Raw genomic sequence first — 15774 nt, forward strand, 5'->3', positions numbered from 1 at the left:
CCCTCCTTCCAGCTTCTCTCCTCCTCTTTCCCTCGCATCACCTCCCTTCCCCCAGCTTTGAAACAAGGGAGAAGCCAGGCCCTGCTGGCCCTGCTTCAGGGGCTCAGGCAGGAGCTGGAGCCTGCCCCGCAGCCCCCAACGCCTTTGGTGGCAGAAGAGGGTGAGCGTGAAGGCTGTAAAGCAGCTGCCGGCTTTAAGGGCCCTGCCTGTAAAGAGGGTCGTAAACCCCACATTCCTGCCTGCCTCCTTGGGAATGACGGGTCAGTCCCCAAAGGCCAGCAGGCAACGAGTCTTGAGCTCGAGCGCAGGGCATCCATCTGCGGACCCACAGCAGTGCCAGGGGCAAGACGACGCCCCGCTTGGGGTGCCCTTGCCCCCCATGGCGCCCGCGAGGAGGGAGCTCAGCGTTGCCCTGCCAGCGGATGCAGTACCAGTGTGGGTGGGAGCTGTGCCTCCGCAGCCCGGGCAGAGCGGGCAGCACCAGCGCTGGGCAGGGCTGCCGGGCATCGCTCCAGCCTGCCCAAGCAATGCCACATGCCAGCATCCGTCGCTCACGATCCCCTGAAGCCGTCAGCCCCCCGCGGCGACACAAGAACCGACCTCCTCGGTGCTGGGCTGATGACTCCAACACCGGGCAGTACTCGAGGCAGCGAGGCCAGGGTGGGAGCCCACCACCTCGTACCCTTCCACGGAGCCGTTTCCTGCCAATGGCACAAGGAGGGGTGTTTCTCCTACCAGCTCTGGGGAAAAGCCTGCTCTTTTCCCAGCCTGCTGGCTCCTTCCCGCAGCCAGCCTGCAGACGCCAGCACAGTCTTGTCTGCAGCTGCCACCCAGGCCAAACCTCAGGCGCAGGCAGAGCTCCCCCATGCCGACACACGCTGTCCTGGAGCAGGGAGAGGCATGTGGAAGAGGGGACACTGGCACCTCTCGGGTGTCCCCTGTCACTGGGAGACACAGCACCCTCCTCCGCCTCCTCCCCTCATCTCACCTCTGCGGCGACGGAAAGCCACACCACTGCTTCCCCTCCTTGCTCCGGCCGTAAGGCAGAGCCTGCCAACAATTTGGAGATAACTAGGAGTTTTATGGGTTCACAGGCCGGCTTGCTGCCCCACGGCAGTATCCCACGTACAGCTCCGAGCAGAGCACACGTGCATACAGATCATACCTCCTGCTTTAACCCGTAACGGTGCCCTGGTTTCCTGCAGGCTGCTCCACACCTGAACCCGCAGCTTTAGCCGACTGCACCACATCTCACCTGGCCAAGGTCTGCCTGAGCCTACGGGACCAACAGGGTTCAGCCGCGACAGCTCTCTGGAGGCACTAAGGGATTATTTCCCTTTGCTCAGCAACTTCCCTGCGAAGTGGTTGGAAGACGAAGACTGGATACTCACCATGAGCCACCCTAGGGCCAGGAACACGTGCGACATGCCTGAGATGCTGAAGGCTTGTTTTGGAGGCAAATCCACAAGTTAAAAAGGCTCAGCCACTTGCCCTGGTATCTTTAAGCAGCAGACTGAGCCAACACTGGATTAATTATATTATGCCATGATTGAGACTGTTGCTAGGTTACAGCAACCAGTCCCTAAGCCCATCCTACTGCGGGACTTCCCCAGAATCACTCATCTGCGAGCTCAGGGGCTCCCCAGGACAGGCGAGCACCACGGGCTCCCCAGCACGCAGACCCTCGGCTGCAGGGCAGCCGCAGGCAGCACACCCCCTGGACGTCCTGCCCCAGCCCAGTCACCTGCCTGCTCGCTGCCCTCCCTTCAGCGCTGCCCTGCGCTGGGGCTTGTCGCACCCGGGAGTTTGTCTGGCCCCGCAGCACCTCCAGGAGCCTCCTCCAAGAGCACCTGCAAGTTCCCACATTCATTTTGTGTCCTGCTAAAACCTGAGTTTCAATAACCTTTTCATGTTCACTGCTGGAGGGAAGGAAGCAAATTCCCACCCCGGGGCTTGGCAAGCCGGGGAAAAGCTTGTTATGACCTTACGGGAGCAACAGCAATAGGGTGAAGCTGAATTCCTCAAAGGGCAGGATCGTTGCACTCCTTGCATGTGGCCCTTGTCATAAATCATGGGGAATGATGAAGACCTGGTGCGCTGGTGAGCCAGCGGCTAGCTGCAAGCCCCCAGCAGGATACAGCTGTGAAAAAGGCCAGCCCCATCACAGGGTGCAGCAGATGTATTGTACGGGAATCATTAAGTACCAGCCCTGGCATGATCTCATCTGGACTGGCATGGCCACAGAAAAGATGAACTCAAAGGGGAGCCAGTGCCAGGACGGCTGCTAGCACAGCCGGGGGACAGCCTGTCCAGCAGAACAAAAGCAGAGCAGGGATACGAGCCCTGCCCGCACAGGGCTAGGAGGGGGGAGCAGTATTTAAACAACAGTGCTGGCAAAGAAACAAATAAGCATAAATTGGCCAGGAATAAATCTGGATGGCAATTACCAGACAGCTCCTGAGCCTCAAGGCAGAAGATTGATGCACAGCTTCCCGCAGGGATGCTGGAAACTGAGCTGGTTTGGAGGTGCTGGGAGCTGCAAGGACCCGCCAGTCTGTCCTTGTGCTATTTCTCTACCTGGTATTTTGACAAGGGGGTGGAGGAAGCCATAGGCTGGGTATCAAGAGACGTGGTCCTTTTGGCACAGGCTGTGCCATGCAGGGCTGGGGTACACAGCTCAGCAGCAGTGCTAAGCGGCTTGATTCTCGTGCAGGGATGAGTTTTGTGACAGCCACTAACACAGATTAACGTGAGCAAGAGCTTTAGCAAGCAGGGGTGGCCACCTGTGCTAAGGAGACTTGGGCCATCAGGAGAAAGATGCCGTGAACATGCTGCCTTTGCACAGGAGGAATCCTCGGGGAGCAGATGTACAAGCACAGAAGAGTCAGACAGCTCCAGGCCACTCAGGTGCAGGTGAGCTGGAAGGTCTTGCTAAAATCAGCTCTCAGCTGAGGAGCCACAGGGATGCCAGCACAGAAGGCACAGCGTGAAGCCTGCGGAGACCAAATCGTCAGTCTGCTCTCAGAGTATGACTTCACCCACGTCTTGTCGCAGCAGCTGCATCAAGTCACACGCCAGGAGTTGCCAAGAGTGACAGGAGCTGCTAACTGTCACGCTGGATCGTCCCACTCCAGGGATGGGTACATCAATGAACACTCCCAAAATAAATGCTGGGCGCACAGCTCCCATTCATGTCTTGGGTTAGCAGCACAACCCCGGCTGTCCCAGCCAGGATACTACACGTGCTGTCCACAAAGCAGACACACAGATTCCTGCAGATGAGGGATAAATGCCTAGTCCCCTCTCCTCCTGGAGCACCGCCAGACCAGCCTGATGCTTGAGCAAACAGAGACTGCTCGGCAGGCAGCTCTTGTACCGCACCCCGCGTAGCCTTGGTCAGCAGCTGAGCGATGCCGGCCGGGAAGACACAGCGGGTGGGGATAGGGGACCTCGGAGTTACCTCTCATGACTTATCAGGAATGTTCTGGCTTCAAGCTGGCACAGTGGAAGCCAAGATGCAATCGTATCGTGGCTGAGGGCCCTGCGGGTCTCAACCAGCCAGCGGTGTGGAGGCAGGGGAGCGGGCAGTACGGCTTTCAGGCGTGTGCCTCCAGCAGCAGCCCCTGAAGACAGGGCTCCCCTTGCTGTGCTTGGGAACCAGGCCCAGGTGGCAGGCTACAAATGCAGCGATAAATTTGCACTTCTCCCTCCTGCTGCTCTAAACCAACTGAGACCTTGTACAGCATGCAGCTCTGGCCAGCATTAACTGCAAGAAATTGCAGCTCCTTGGCCTCAAGCTCTTGATTTTCTTTTGGATGACTGATAAACCCCAAAGCAAATACACTGGTACCTCTAGAGATGCTCACAGGAACTATTTATATCGATGTCATCCTGCAGAAGCTTCCCCATAACGACAGGCACGTACACATACTTTTTATATTTAGCTTATTCAAAAGACTGGGCATGGGAGAGCCCAGCTCAGACAAGGTCTATTTCTTTCTCCCCTCACTCACACTTGCTGGCACTGGATTACACCTCGTGCTGTAGCCCTAACCAGTTCAGCATTCCCAGAAAAAGGGAGAAGTCTAAGTCTAAAAAGCATCTTTTTGCTGCTATTCCCTTCCATGCTCCCGCTTCACCCACAGGGTGGGATTTCTCTGGCCTTGCTGCCAAAGCCAAAACATGCCACACACCCTCCTGGGGCTCTAGCATAAGTAAAGAGAGCTCCCGCATCTGCTTTTCTCTTTTAAAGGAGTATTTTGGAACACAATGACTCATCTTTGCTTGTTTTTGTCTCAGCTCCTTGTGCTGACAAGAAACACAAGCCACAGGGAGTGTAAAGGTTCCTACGGTGGTCAAATCTGGCCCAGGTGAAAGACGAACCAATGCCAATATCAGTGTTTCCAGGGGACTCAGCGCCTGTACAGCCTTCTGCTAACCAAGAGCTGTGTTCGCAAGGAAGCAGAGCTGAACAAAATTGCCGTCTCCCTTACGCTGCGTGAAACAACAGCTCTCCCAGGACAGACTTCAGTTTTGGGGAAAGAACTCATGGTTTTTATGTTCAACTTTTTGTTTTTGAACGATTTTTAATTTAGCGCCCCATTCCATGAAGTGTAAGAATGCAACAGCATGAGGAAGGGACAGTGGGATGCCCTTCTGTGAAACAGTCCTGGAGGGACGCGCAGCTGCCGAGCCCAGGCAGACGTGCTTGTGGTGGAGAAGAAGATGTGCAGAGGCAGTTGTACAACAGAGCTTTATAGTCAGAATAGATTGTACCAGGTTTTTTCGATGCAAAATGGAACATGACCCAAAATCTTCACAGAACAGAAGCGCTTTCAGGAACGCAACCAGCTGAAGCTCGAACGCCTGCCTGCCTTTTCGCAAGAGAGGCTGCAAACCGGTCACATCCCAATCCACTTTTTCCTCCCCAGACGTGCAAAGTTTGAACTGTCCCATGCAATTTCCCTACAGTGTCACATGAAATGTAGTAATGCTCAGAGAAGTAGGCAAATGCTAATGGCAAACAGACCTGAACAATATACTGCTCATGCAGCAAAACCCCCCGTTTTTATAGGGAAACAGTTACAAGTGCATTTTGGGAGCAGGGGGAAAGAAAAAGAAAAATGGAGCAGGTAACTGCCTGCTGGTCAAGACAACTCTGGAGTGGATAACGGATCCAAAGAACACCTTGCTTTATAGAGATGTAGAAGGAAACCCCAGTTTGGATTTCATGGTTGACATTTTACAACAAAAAGGGGTGAGGGAGAACAAAACCAAATCTCAAATCAACCTGCAAGCAACAGGGTAATGTAATGCACAGAACCTGGAGGGAGCTTCGCCATCTGAGCTGTGAAAGGGACAGCAGAACCAAAACAGAAGGGGGTACGGAGAACTAACAAGCTCCACCAAACACAGGGGCTGCTCACTGAGACACAGGCAAGTGCAAAGGGCTGGCCTGTAGTGCCCATCCAACAGCAACCGATGCTGCCGAGCAGGTACCAATCCACGGGTGTAAGTTCAAAGCAAAAATTAAAAGGCTTCCCAAACTCATGGGATAGGAGGAGGCTCTCCACTTGGGGCAGGGAAAGGCAGCATGTTGGCTGCTGCGAGGCTCGGCCCAGTAAACACGGCTGCAGTATCGACAGAAGCTGGACCAGGAAGGATGCTGTCTGAGCTACAGTGGTTGTCCCTCTCAGTGTAGAGAGGCAGCCAGTGTTTCACAGCGCGACTGTAAAATGCCTGAGAAGCAAATGCCTTGCCATGCTAACACTTCCCTGTAGACAGTTCTGAAGCTCTGGATATCTTCATTTCCACATGAGAGTCATGTCCCTGAGAGGTACCGAAGGGAGGGGATTCTAGTATATGCAAATTCAAGGGTGGGAAATGCAGAAAAGCACTGATTTTCCTCTCTCTTTTTCAGGTTAGCTTTGCACTTTGCATTGTTTTCCCAAACTGCATAGCAGCTTACGTGTAGTGTCTGAGACACTGGGGCCACGGAAATCAATGGGGCTTCGTGAATTCCAACAGCAGCACCAGTGAGTGCTAATTAAGCTGCTGTGCAGAAAGGTCCCATTCAAAGGACTCCAAAATCACACGCACTCTCTCTCACTCTGGCCCTGCGGCTGCTGTTTTAGAGAGCTGTACCATAGCATGATCTGCTTGATTTAAAGCTCATCAACTGCTGGGTGGAGCAATGGCCAATACCACTTTTCTCATTAAAAAAAATAGGAAGGATAAAAAGTTAAAGACTTGAGACAGGCGAGCACGATGCGTTCATGCGGCATGTTTTGTTGCACTCCTCTTAACAAGACAGGAATTTCAGGTGTGCAGGAGTGGAATATAGCAGGGGTGGAGCAGGAGGCAGGTCCCCTTCAGCTCCCACACCCTGCCAGCTACCCAGCGGGGCATCTCTGGAAGGAGAAAAAACGACAGCCTGGAAGCGGGCCTGGGAACTATGCCCTGAACCTTCCCCTTACTCAAGTACATCTCAGCTGGATTTTCGTTGTGTAACGAATGCACCAGAACAGCACACACAGATGCAAAGCTTTTGTTTTGCCAGCTCTGTTTTGAGAGAATATACGGCAAAGGGCCAAAGCTTTACACATCTGCACCTGTCCTGGTGTGACTCGTAAGAAAAGATGGAGACAGCCACGATAGAAGAGCCCGCTGCGCGTACATGCGGCCGGCCTAAAGCTCCTCATAGTCTCCACCTCCTCGTGGCTTGTTCGTGCTGGCTCCTCCTCCTCCAAGAAAAGCCTCAAGTTCATCTATTTCGTTGTTTTTCTCTTTGCTCCTCTTCTTCTTTTTCTTTTTCTCCTCTTTGCTCTCCTCCTTCTCTTTGCTCTTCTTGTGTTTGCTCTTCTTCTTCACAGACTTCTCCTCTTCCTGCAAAATGAGAAAATTTTTTATACGTAAATCCTCTGAGCATGCCAGTAACCCAGCACATATTGCCCTGAAACTTGGCTCTGACGGGAACCTTACTTAGGGTGAAGCATCTACTACCAAGGCTGGCTTGGAGTTAATTCCAGAAGACCCTTCTGTGTGTTTGGACAGAAGAGAGGAAAGACCATCTGGTTATATGTAGCAGTGGTCTGTCAGGCAGTTTGTGCCCAACAAAACCACAGTATTGGACAGGCAGAAATGTCAAAGACAAAGCCTCCTGCAGACTTCCCTCGCTGCCTCTGAGATTAGGCCTGTTGGGGACACCCCTCTGCTTGGAAAAAGTCATGGTGCTATCAACAGACTCAGCCCAGCGGAAATGCACTGCTCTATTTAGTCCTGTATTTTACGAAGTCACACACTGCCTTTTCAAAATGCAACTGTTCTAAAAGCTTGCTTTTAAGCTGCGAAGTGGTTACTGGTCTGCAGAGCCTGGGAAGCACAGATCTGGCTGTAGGATGGGAGAATGGAAGGAAGTCCACCAGGTACACAGAGTACACTGTAGAAGGCTACCCCTCTCCTTGGCTGGCAGATAATATGGCAGATGAGCTCTGAGGAATTAAATAGTACCTCTTTGCTTTTCTTTTTCTTCTTCTTTTTCTCCTTAGAAGGTTGTTTATCTGCTCAAACAAAAAAAAACCCAACATTGTTTTTAATCAGTTTAAACCATAAGAGGTGCAATTCTGCCCTACCCTGATTTCCTAGAAGAAAATACTCCATCCTGGAGCCACATGCAAAGCAATCCCGACTCCTCAGGACAAACTGTGCCCCTTTAGAAACCAACGTAGGCCCCAGCAGTCACACCCTAACTTAACCATATACATCTAGTTTAATTATGAGCATTATATTATCTATATTATTCTGTGTTATGAACACTGACCTGGGCGTTCACTGTATCACAGCTACTAAGAAACAAATACAGAGATCAGCTCTACAAACTGGTCCAAAGGCCAAATTGGGGACCAGATTATTATTTCCAGAACTGAAGAAGAGCTCCTGGGAACAATTTCCCTCTGACCACTAAATATGTGAAGGCAGACAGAAATCCCACCAGGCATGGTTTGTGCTTCTGTGAGTCAAGCTAGTACTGGAAGGACCATTCAGGACACAGCATCAGCAGATGGGAGCACCCTAGCAGGCTAGCGCTCACTGTTGTTCAAACTGTGTATGAAAATTATATCACCACGAGGCCAAAGTGTCAGTGCTGCAGTCCTCCTCTACAGGTGTGGCTACTTTCATGGTATCGGAGTCCCAGAGTCCATCACTGTCAAAATAATTTGTCCCAGGTTATTGTAGTTGATGACTTCACTGCTAATTAGACTGCTGAACTTCCACTGCCTTTGCACAAAAACTCCCTGAACAGGAGCTTATCTACTTGGCTGTTTCACAGGAGGGTTTGTAACTGCACCACGTTTCATGTGTGGTATTTGATTGCCAATCTTACCTACACATTCTTTTCCTTGGTTGATCTGTTAATACAAATCAGCCATGGAGAAGTCTAATTGCTGGTCAAGCTCCAACTGACTGACTACCGAGACATGTTTTTATATTTATCCCAGAAAGAGGAGATAGGAAGAACCCACGTTGAATTATTAAAGATGCTAAACTGAAGTTAAATTATTGACCTGGGCCTCTGCAGATGCACTCCTAGCTATTTCAAGCTGTGCTGTTCAGCAACTCAAAGCGACAAGCCGATGAAGCCATCACAGCCTGTGACACCTTGCTTACACTTTTGGAATAGCTATTCAAGGAGATCTCTCTCTGGTGCCACTTACAGCTTTTTCTCCCCTTAAGTCTTTAACTTCTCATCTTTCGTGGTGACATCAGGGGCAGATCTACAGGAAGTTGCTTTGCAGTAACGCCAAGACAGCAGAAATCATTTGTGCGAGTAAGATTTGTTCCCTCAGGGGATGGGGGAAAAAAAAAGCCTGAGGAATGCTTAGATTGTGATCAGAACCTCACCCCACCTTTCCCAAAAACAGAAGAGCAAATTGGCATGGTATGTCAGAGCATTTTGCTCAAATTGATTCAAATTCTTGAGGGGGTGGACACTGCAATGCTGAGCACCACCTCCCAGGCATGCAAGGCTAAGCAGGAAGCCGTATACAGAAGCAGCTTGTGAAAGATGTGCTCCTGCTTCCAGCTGAGAGAGAAATAATACACGACTGATGCCATCGACGACACCCCCCCCCCCCCCCCCCCCCCCCCCCGGGAAAAACTTAAAGAAAGTTATTTATGCTGTGATAAACCACATTAAAGACTCACACAGGGTACTGCATGAAGTTACAGGGTATTTTATTTAGTGAAAATTGGTTTTCTTACACCCTGGAACCACTTTGGAAAAAACAGATGCCTGACAAACAAAATCAGCAAGAGTGGAAATAAGGTGTGACCTTTACCTTCCTCACTGCTCTCCTTGGGACCAGTTTCTTCCAAACCCAAACCGAAGAGATCGGAGTCATTTTTCAGTTTAAAGGAGTGGACTGTTGATTTCACAGGCTGGGGTGGCTTTGCCAACGAGGTATCGTCATCAGATATTTCAGAGAGATCTTCCCGGACCGGGAATTCATCCTAGAGACAAGAAAAGGCACACGACACAGACAAATCTTTCAACCAAAACCTCTAAGCATTTTGTATACAAAGACGTCAGATGTCAGCAGGTGGGGAGGAGGGAAGGCTGAACTGAGCTGTTATTACCTGGAAATCAATGCCCTTGATCTTATAAGCTCTATCTATTTCTTGCCTTGGTAAAATGTCTCGGTAGCATTGGTACTGGAAAGTGTGCTCCGATAACTTAACATTTGTGCTACCAAAATCAATTTTATGATGTAAAGGGGAAACGAGACCTTCAACTGTGTTAGCTTAACAGCATCAGCCTCTAACTACCCTAGAGAGGCACCTCTGTTTTGGGGAAAATCAAATCTAATAGGTTGAAAACTCATCTCCAGACCTGACAGACAAAACCTTTTTCCTGTGTAGCTCTGGGGGGTCTCGGGTACCAGAGGCAACATGCAGCAGGGCTAAAGAAGCCGTTTGTGTTTGCAGAATAACTCCCTGCATCAAGTCAAAAGGGAATGTGCTCCCAGGGCAAATTTGCCCCTTCAGTGTGGGCTAAAAAACCAGGATGCTGCAGAGACTGGATATCACCCAAAAATCCTCTGTCTCTGCATGATGGGAATGGAAATGAAGTTTAATGATCTTCTAATACCTGCTGGCTGATCATCTTCAGAATTCATTAACCATCCTTTCTTTATGTCCTCCATACTGACCAAACACGGTCTCGCTCTGCTGCTGACCTAGGCAATGTTCCCCTCCTCCTTGCTAATGGTGGTGTTTTTATTGCTTTGCCTTACTGGTAAACCTTGAACTTGAAAAGCATTCACAAATTGTGGGGCATGTCCCTGACACTGTTGCAATGGCAAGCTCCCTCACAAATCCTGTTTCTTGTCATCACATGCTAAGAGAAGGAAACTTGCTGCAAATACTTTTGCTTTCATATTAAAGTGCCAGGAAAAGCAGGTACTGAAACTGCTAGACGAATGGAAAATTCCTTAATAAACAGCATGATGCATAGGCAAGGTCAAAGAAACTGGGACAACTGTCCTTTCTGGATTCTGGAATGATGAAAACACATAGAACACTCCTGAATACCAGCTAACCCAGACACCAGGAGCACCCCTGAACAGCAATTGCCCATCCCAAATCATGGTTGGCAGTTTCTAGAGATTGCTGTGCTGACTGCGAGTGCAGATCACTGAAATCAGGGATATCTAGAGCCACAGCAGCAAGTTCCTACTAGCCCAGAGAAGATGCTTGTGTTTTCTCCATCTTTAATACACAACACGTGCAGAGGGGACTCCTGCTGCAGCCTGTGTTTGAGCAGACACCTGCAGGCAGCACTGAGCAGCTGCCCACGTGTTCAGCGTCACAGAGACGTTACAGCTAACCTGGCTATACTGGAAAGTCCTTCTCCGGCAGATTTTCCTACTTCAGTAAGGAGCTTTGCCAAGCAAATTTCATTATGGGCTTTTGACTGCTGGATTGACTGTAAGGAGCTCACCTGTTCTCTCTCTCTCCCTGGCATGCACACACTTCTACCTATTAAACTTTGGGTAAAAAACCATTAGATTTGTATTTCACACCTTCCACATTGCTGGACTGACCGTGCTCTGGACTTACTGAGAATAAACAGCACATTAAAACCTGTAAGCACAAACCTTGTTGCCGTGTGGCTTCAACAATCAGAGCATTAGTGGGTTTATGCTTCTATCAATCTCTTCAGGTTGCTTAGCACCTGACTTGCTGCGACTGCCACTGAGAGATGGGAGAGCAGATGAAAGCTCTGCTCAGTGAGGTGCCTCAACACTTCAAGCTCAGCTTCATAGCAGCGCACAGCAATTCATGCATGTTATTTACCATTTTCTTCTTCTGGCTGTCAGAATCCTCACTTTCGAAGTCTGGGTCATCCATAACAAATGAGAGCATCTGAGTAGCTATTGGTCCCTCTTGATCACTGTCAGACTCCTCAGGCTTTTCCTCTTTGACCACTTTCTGCTTGAGAGCATGTCCTTTGCTTTGGGAAGTGGTCTTTGGGGCCTGGACTGCTGCTGGGGTGGCAGCATCAGCAGCTGGCAGGCTAGCGTTGAGCTTGCCGCTGCTGTTTCTTTCGGGCCCAGAACGTGGAGGTAAACTGTCCGGAGGCTTCAGGTCAGTTGCTTTGGTCAAAATTGCTTCACTCTGTGGTTTCAGAGAATTTCTGGAAGACCTGAGAAGAATGAAACAAATTGTCAGAGTCTGTCCACACTCCCACTCTGTAAAGCAAAGCACAAACACCAATTAATAGCTGAGCCTGCCTCAAGGGCTGCAATGTGCATCTCAACAGGAGAGGCAGTTCATCCTAGGGGAGTGTGTGTGTTCAAACACATACCACTCAGAGGCTGAAGACGGTCCTCATCCCTGAGGATGCTCATGCACAGGTGCCTGCGCCAGCGGGCCATGCCTGACTATCACCCACAAGATGTGGTATGTGGAGAACATGATCCAGTTCATTGTTCTCCAGCACAGGGTGTGGTGAATGACTTCCACTCCCCTCACCACAAGACTCCACTCCTCTGTCCTCCTCGCACTGCTACGAACAGACGTTCACACGCTCAGTTACAGTTTCTTGTTCAAACTTGAGAAAAAGGCTGGGCCATTCCCAAACAGAAACATACCAGTGACCACAGGAGCACAGTGCTCAAAGGCATGCTGCCTAGGTGCGGTGCAGAAAACACTGCACAAAGCAGTCACACCTAAAGTAAATACAGCCCCAGCTTACAGCTGAAGGAACTGGCCGATAGAGACACCAGAATTTCCCAGAGGCTGCACAGAAGTCAGCGGCAGGACCAAGAAGAGGCCCAAGTTTACCAGCACAGCCCCACACTTCAGGCTGTGCTTTGTACCTTTTTTTTTCCTGCTCCGTGTCAATATCTTCATCAGGTATGAGTACAACCTTAGAGTCCTTCACCTCTTCCTCTTCCTCCTCCTCACTGGAGAGGGTAACATTCTTGCTGGGCACCCGTTCTGCTGCCAGCGCGGGTCTGCTGGGGATTTTGTCATCCAGATCCAGGTCGTCTTGGAAACCTGCCACCATGGGGTTCCCCCCGGGTGCCTCTCCATCGCTGCAAAAGAGACAATGATCAGACACAGCACCCCCAGGATGTGCTAGGACAGACATGCCTTCCCTTGAAAGCAGGCTGCCGCTTGCCTGGCTTTTCCGGCCAGCTTCGGGGTCAACGTCCCTCAGCCCGGGGCAGCTGCACTGCCAGCCTTCCCCCTGCACACTGCCCAGCCGCTGCCCCGTTCAGGCTGGACCTGCGCCCCACAGGCTGCAGGGGTGGCACATGCCCTGTACAAAACGGGCCACAGAAGGATGTGTCACACAGTGGCTGCTACTGCTCAAGCCAAAAATAAGTGGCTGGAAAAGGTGAGCGTCCGTGCTACAGAGCAGCCTGTTGCTTCAGCTCTATCAGAACATCTCTGGTCCAACATGCAAGGATCAGTCAATTAAACAGTGGGACCTGCCTGCCTTAATCCCCACGTCCTGTAATTAAACCTGTTCATATACTGCCACTACTATGGGAATTCACTTGCAGCTATTAGCTTCCTGGAATTGTTTCTATTTCTCTGATGTTCCCTGAAGCACGCTTTAACATTTCCCAAATTAAATTAACCTAAAGTCACACTTTTAGAGCTAGGAGCCTGTCAGACTCCCTGGATGTAACACAGTTATGTGTTCAGAGACATCTCGATAGAGAGCTTCCCAGCTGAAATTACCAGCTGAGGATTCTTGTCTGAATGTCCCCAGGACTCAACAATTTAATACTTTCTGAAGGATTTGCTCATGTCAGGAATATAGGTATTTTCCCCAGCCTCAGCTGATGAACCTTTGCCTCACCTTTCCTCATTCTATTTGCTTTGCCCGCAACAGATTGCCAGCTCCTTCCTGATAACCTACCATACACAATAGTCACTGTCCTTTTAATGACTCGACATGGACTGTACGAACACAGCCTTCATTTTTACGCAGAGACAAAAAAAAAAAAAAAGATTATAGCTTGGAACAGATTAGATTTTAGAGACACAAAAGGAATGATAAAATCCTAAAATCCTTAATCTGGAAGAAGGTGGTGTTCCTGGTCACTAGCACATGGCCAGCACTGGAAGAGACAGTGGAGGATGGTGTGCTGATGGGATGGGAAATGCCGAGGCCCTAACACAGTCCGGCTGATTGTACTACTCACTCTGGCTCTTCTTATGGCTAGTTACTGGTTTACAAGTTAGTTTTAATAAATTAATACATCTGCCAACAGATAATGGAGTTATTTGTGACATATGGGACACCACGCTTATGACAACCAGTGCAGCACATTGAGAGAGATTACAATCAATGTCTGGGTTAGAGTGCTAAGATCAGGGCTAACATCCACTCCCTCCTTCTGCTTTTGGTATGGATCCCTCTGCTTTCAGGACTCACAGCACAGCTCCCAGCTAAGCAGAGGCAGGCTGCTGAAGAGCCCCTTCATCATTAACACTGCTGCTCTCATACCGAGCCAAAAAGGAGGCACACAGCCCATCCCACACAAAGGAGAAGAAAACTGGTGCCCACAACAGCCTCAAAGGCTGAAGGAATTACAAGTGAGCGATTTCTGAGGTCTGCGAAAAACTGGCAGGACTTCCTATTGAAATGTGCTGAAAAGAAAATGGAGTTGCATCCTAAAAGTGGCAGGATATTATCCTGAATTAGTGACACTGCATTTCTTTAACATGTCACTGCTCTATTAAGCCCAGGGACTCTTCAGAGATTGCTGCCACTGCCACTGTCCTTCACATTGCTGCACACCATACAAGACTTGCAGCCTTTAAAGCATTCCTAGTCCGAACAGAACATCCACATGTGTACACACTTTGTGCGGGTGCACAAAGTAGGTCGTCTCCCTTTGCAGTGAATACACTACCTCCATCTATAACTTCCACACAAACTGCTGAGCGACAGCTTAAGAGCAAAGCTATGGAGTGAACATACGTCAGGAAAATCACTGCTGCAGTATAAACAAGGTCTGACAATGCAAAATTAGTATCAGCTTGTGGTCCTGAGGTTCCAGCTGGAAGGAATTCAGAGCATGCAAAAACAAGCACATTGCACCACTCTCTCCAGCGCTTGACACGCTGCCAAGCCTGCGTTAGTGTTGAGCCAACGTGTTTGCAGGCGCAGGTACGCACCAAAAATGACTATGCTCGCCAAGGTCTGTGTCTGAGCTACTGATCAAAGAGCACACTGGGGTTTCCTCAGTGAGCCCTCAGTCGCGTACACAGAATGGCTGCTGGTGATGAAACAAATCCTGCTGCAACCTGAGCACACGTTCTCAAACCTGGGTCGACCACGTTCCACCAGCCCTGCTGTGTGGCCAGCGGAGCCAGCCCCACGGGCAGCCAGCAGAACCCTCTTGCCACATCACTTTTTGGGGCTAGAGAAAAACGAAAAACCCAAACTCTAATAAAGCAGGTAAGCTGAGGGAATCACACGCCACAGGATGAGCCTGCATGACTACATTCTAGGAGATGGGGGTCTTCTAGTGTGAACCAAACAGTGTCCTCAGCTTCTCCCGCTTGGTGTAGCACAGCTAGGTACCACTATATAAATAACAGATGCCATAAAAGCAAAGAACCAGTTCAAAGCCCTTCCAATGTAAGGACAAGGAAATCTAATCAATGTTTAAGATAAATGTCTAGTGATGCTGAGAAGACAGAACAGGAATACTATTAGGTACAGCATAAACTCGCTTTCAGACACCTAGGGCCCACCCATGGACCTAGGCCAGCCTGGCCCAGCAGGAGGGAAGAGGGGAGTCTATTTGGAGCCAGATTAGCTCCTTCAGTACAGTCGCATACACACTGGTTCAGGGCACGAGGCTAAAGAGCAGCGAATTAAGTTCTGAAACAGCAAATTGGGAGATTGAACTGCCTTCCTAATTAACCGGTAAAGAAACTGATTTGGGGAGTTCTCTTTATTGTGAGCTAGAGAACCATAACACGCCATTAAACAAAACCCAGGACTCCATTAATCTCTGTAGATCTGTGCTGGGATTTAGCTATAGCAACACCACGAGACGTCAGTTAGTGCTGAAAGTCTCAGCAGCTGTCTGATCTTTGGGCAAGAGCAGCCCTGTTGCACAGGCATGAGCTCACTCCTCACCACTAGCACGCTTCAGGAAAAAAAAAAGTGTTTTTTCTAACATTACTGCTCCATGTCAATTCTTGCTCCATTGTTTAGAGACATTATGGACTAGGGAATGG

General features: G+C 49.8%; 1 protein-coding gene across 2 annotated transcripts in view; it reads right to left on the minus strand.

The window, feature by feature from the left end:
- Positions 1-4737: 4737 nt before the first annotated feature.
- The window catches only part of RABL6 (RAB, member RAS oncogene family like 6), a 60790-nt gene continuing 49753 nt past the window's right edge, over positions 4738-15774 (minus strand). For both annotated transcript variants that reach the window (XM_075519976.1, XM_075519977.1), the window contains 5 exons: positions 12381-12599; positions 11356-11704; positions 9339-9510; positions 7510-7559; positions 4738-6885 (listed from right to left, as the gene is read on the minus strand). In XM_075519976.1, coding sequence (XP_075376091.1) covers positions 6688-6885; positions 7510-7559; positions 9339-9510; positions 11356-11704; positions 12381-12599 — 988 coding nt within the window. In that variant the 3' untranslated portion in view covers positions 4738-6687. The remainder of the gene's footprint in view (positions 6886-7509; positions 7560-9338; positions 9511-11355; positions 11705-12380; positions 12600-15774) is intronic.

Source organism: Mycteria americana, chromosome 17, assembly GCF_035582795.1.
Source record: "Mycteria americana isolate JAX WOST 10 ecotype Jacksonville Zoo and Gardens chromosome 17, USCA_MyAme_1.0, whole genome shotgun sequence".
NCBI lineage: Eukaryota > Metazoa > Chordata > Aves > Ciconiiformes > Ciconiidae > Mycteria > Mycteria americana.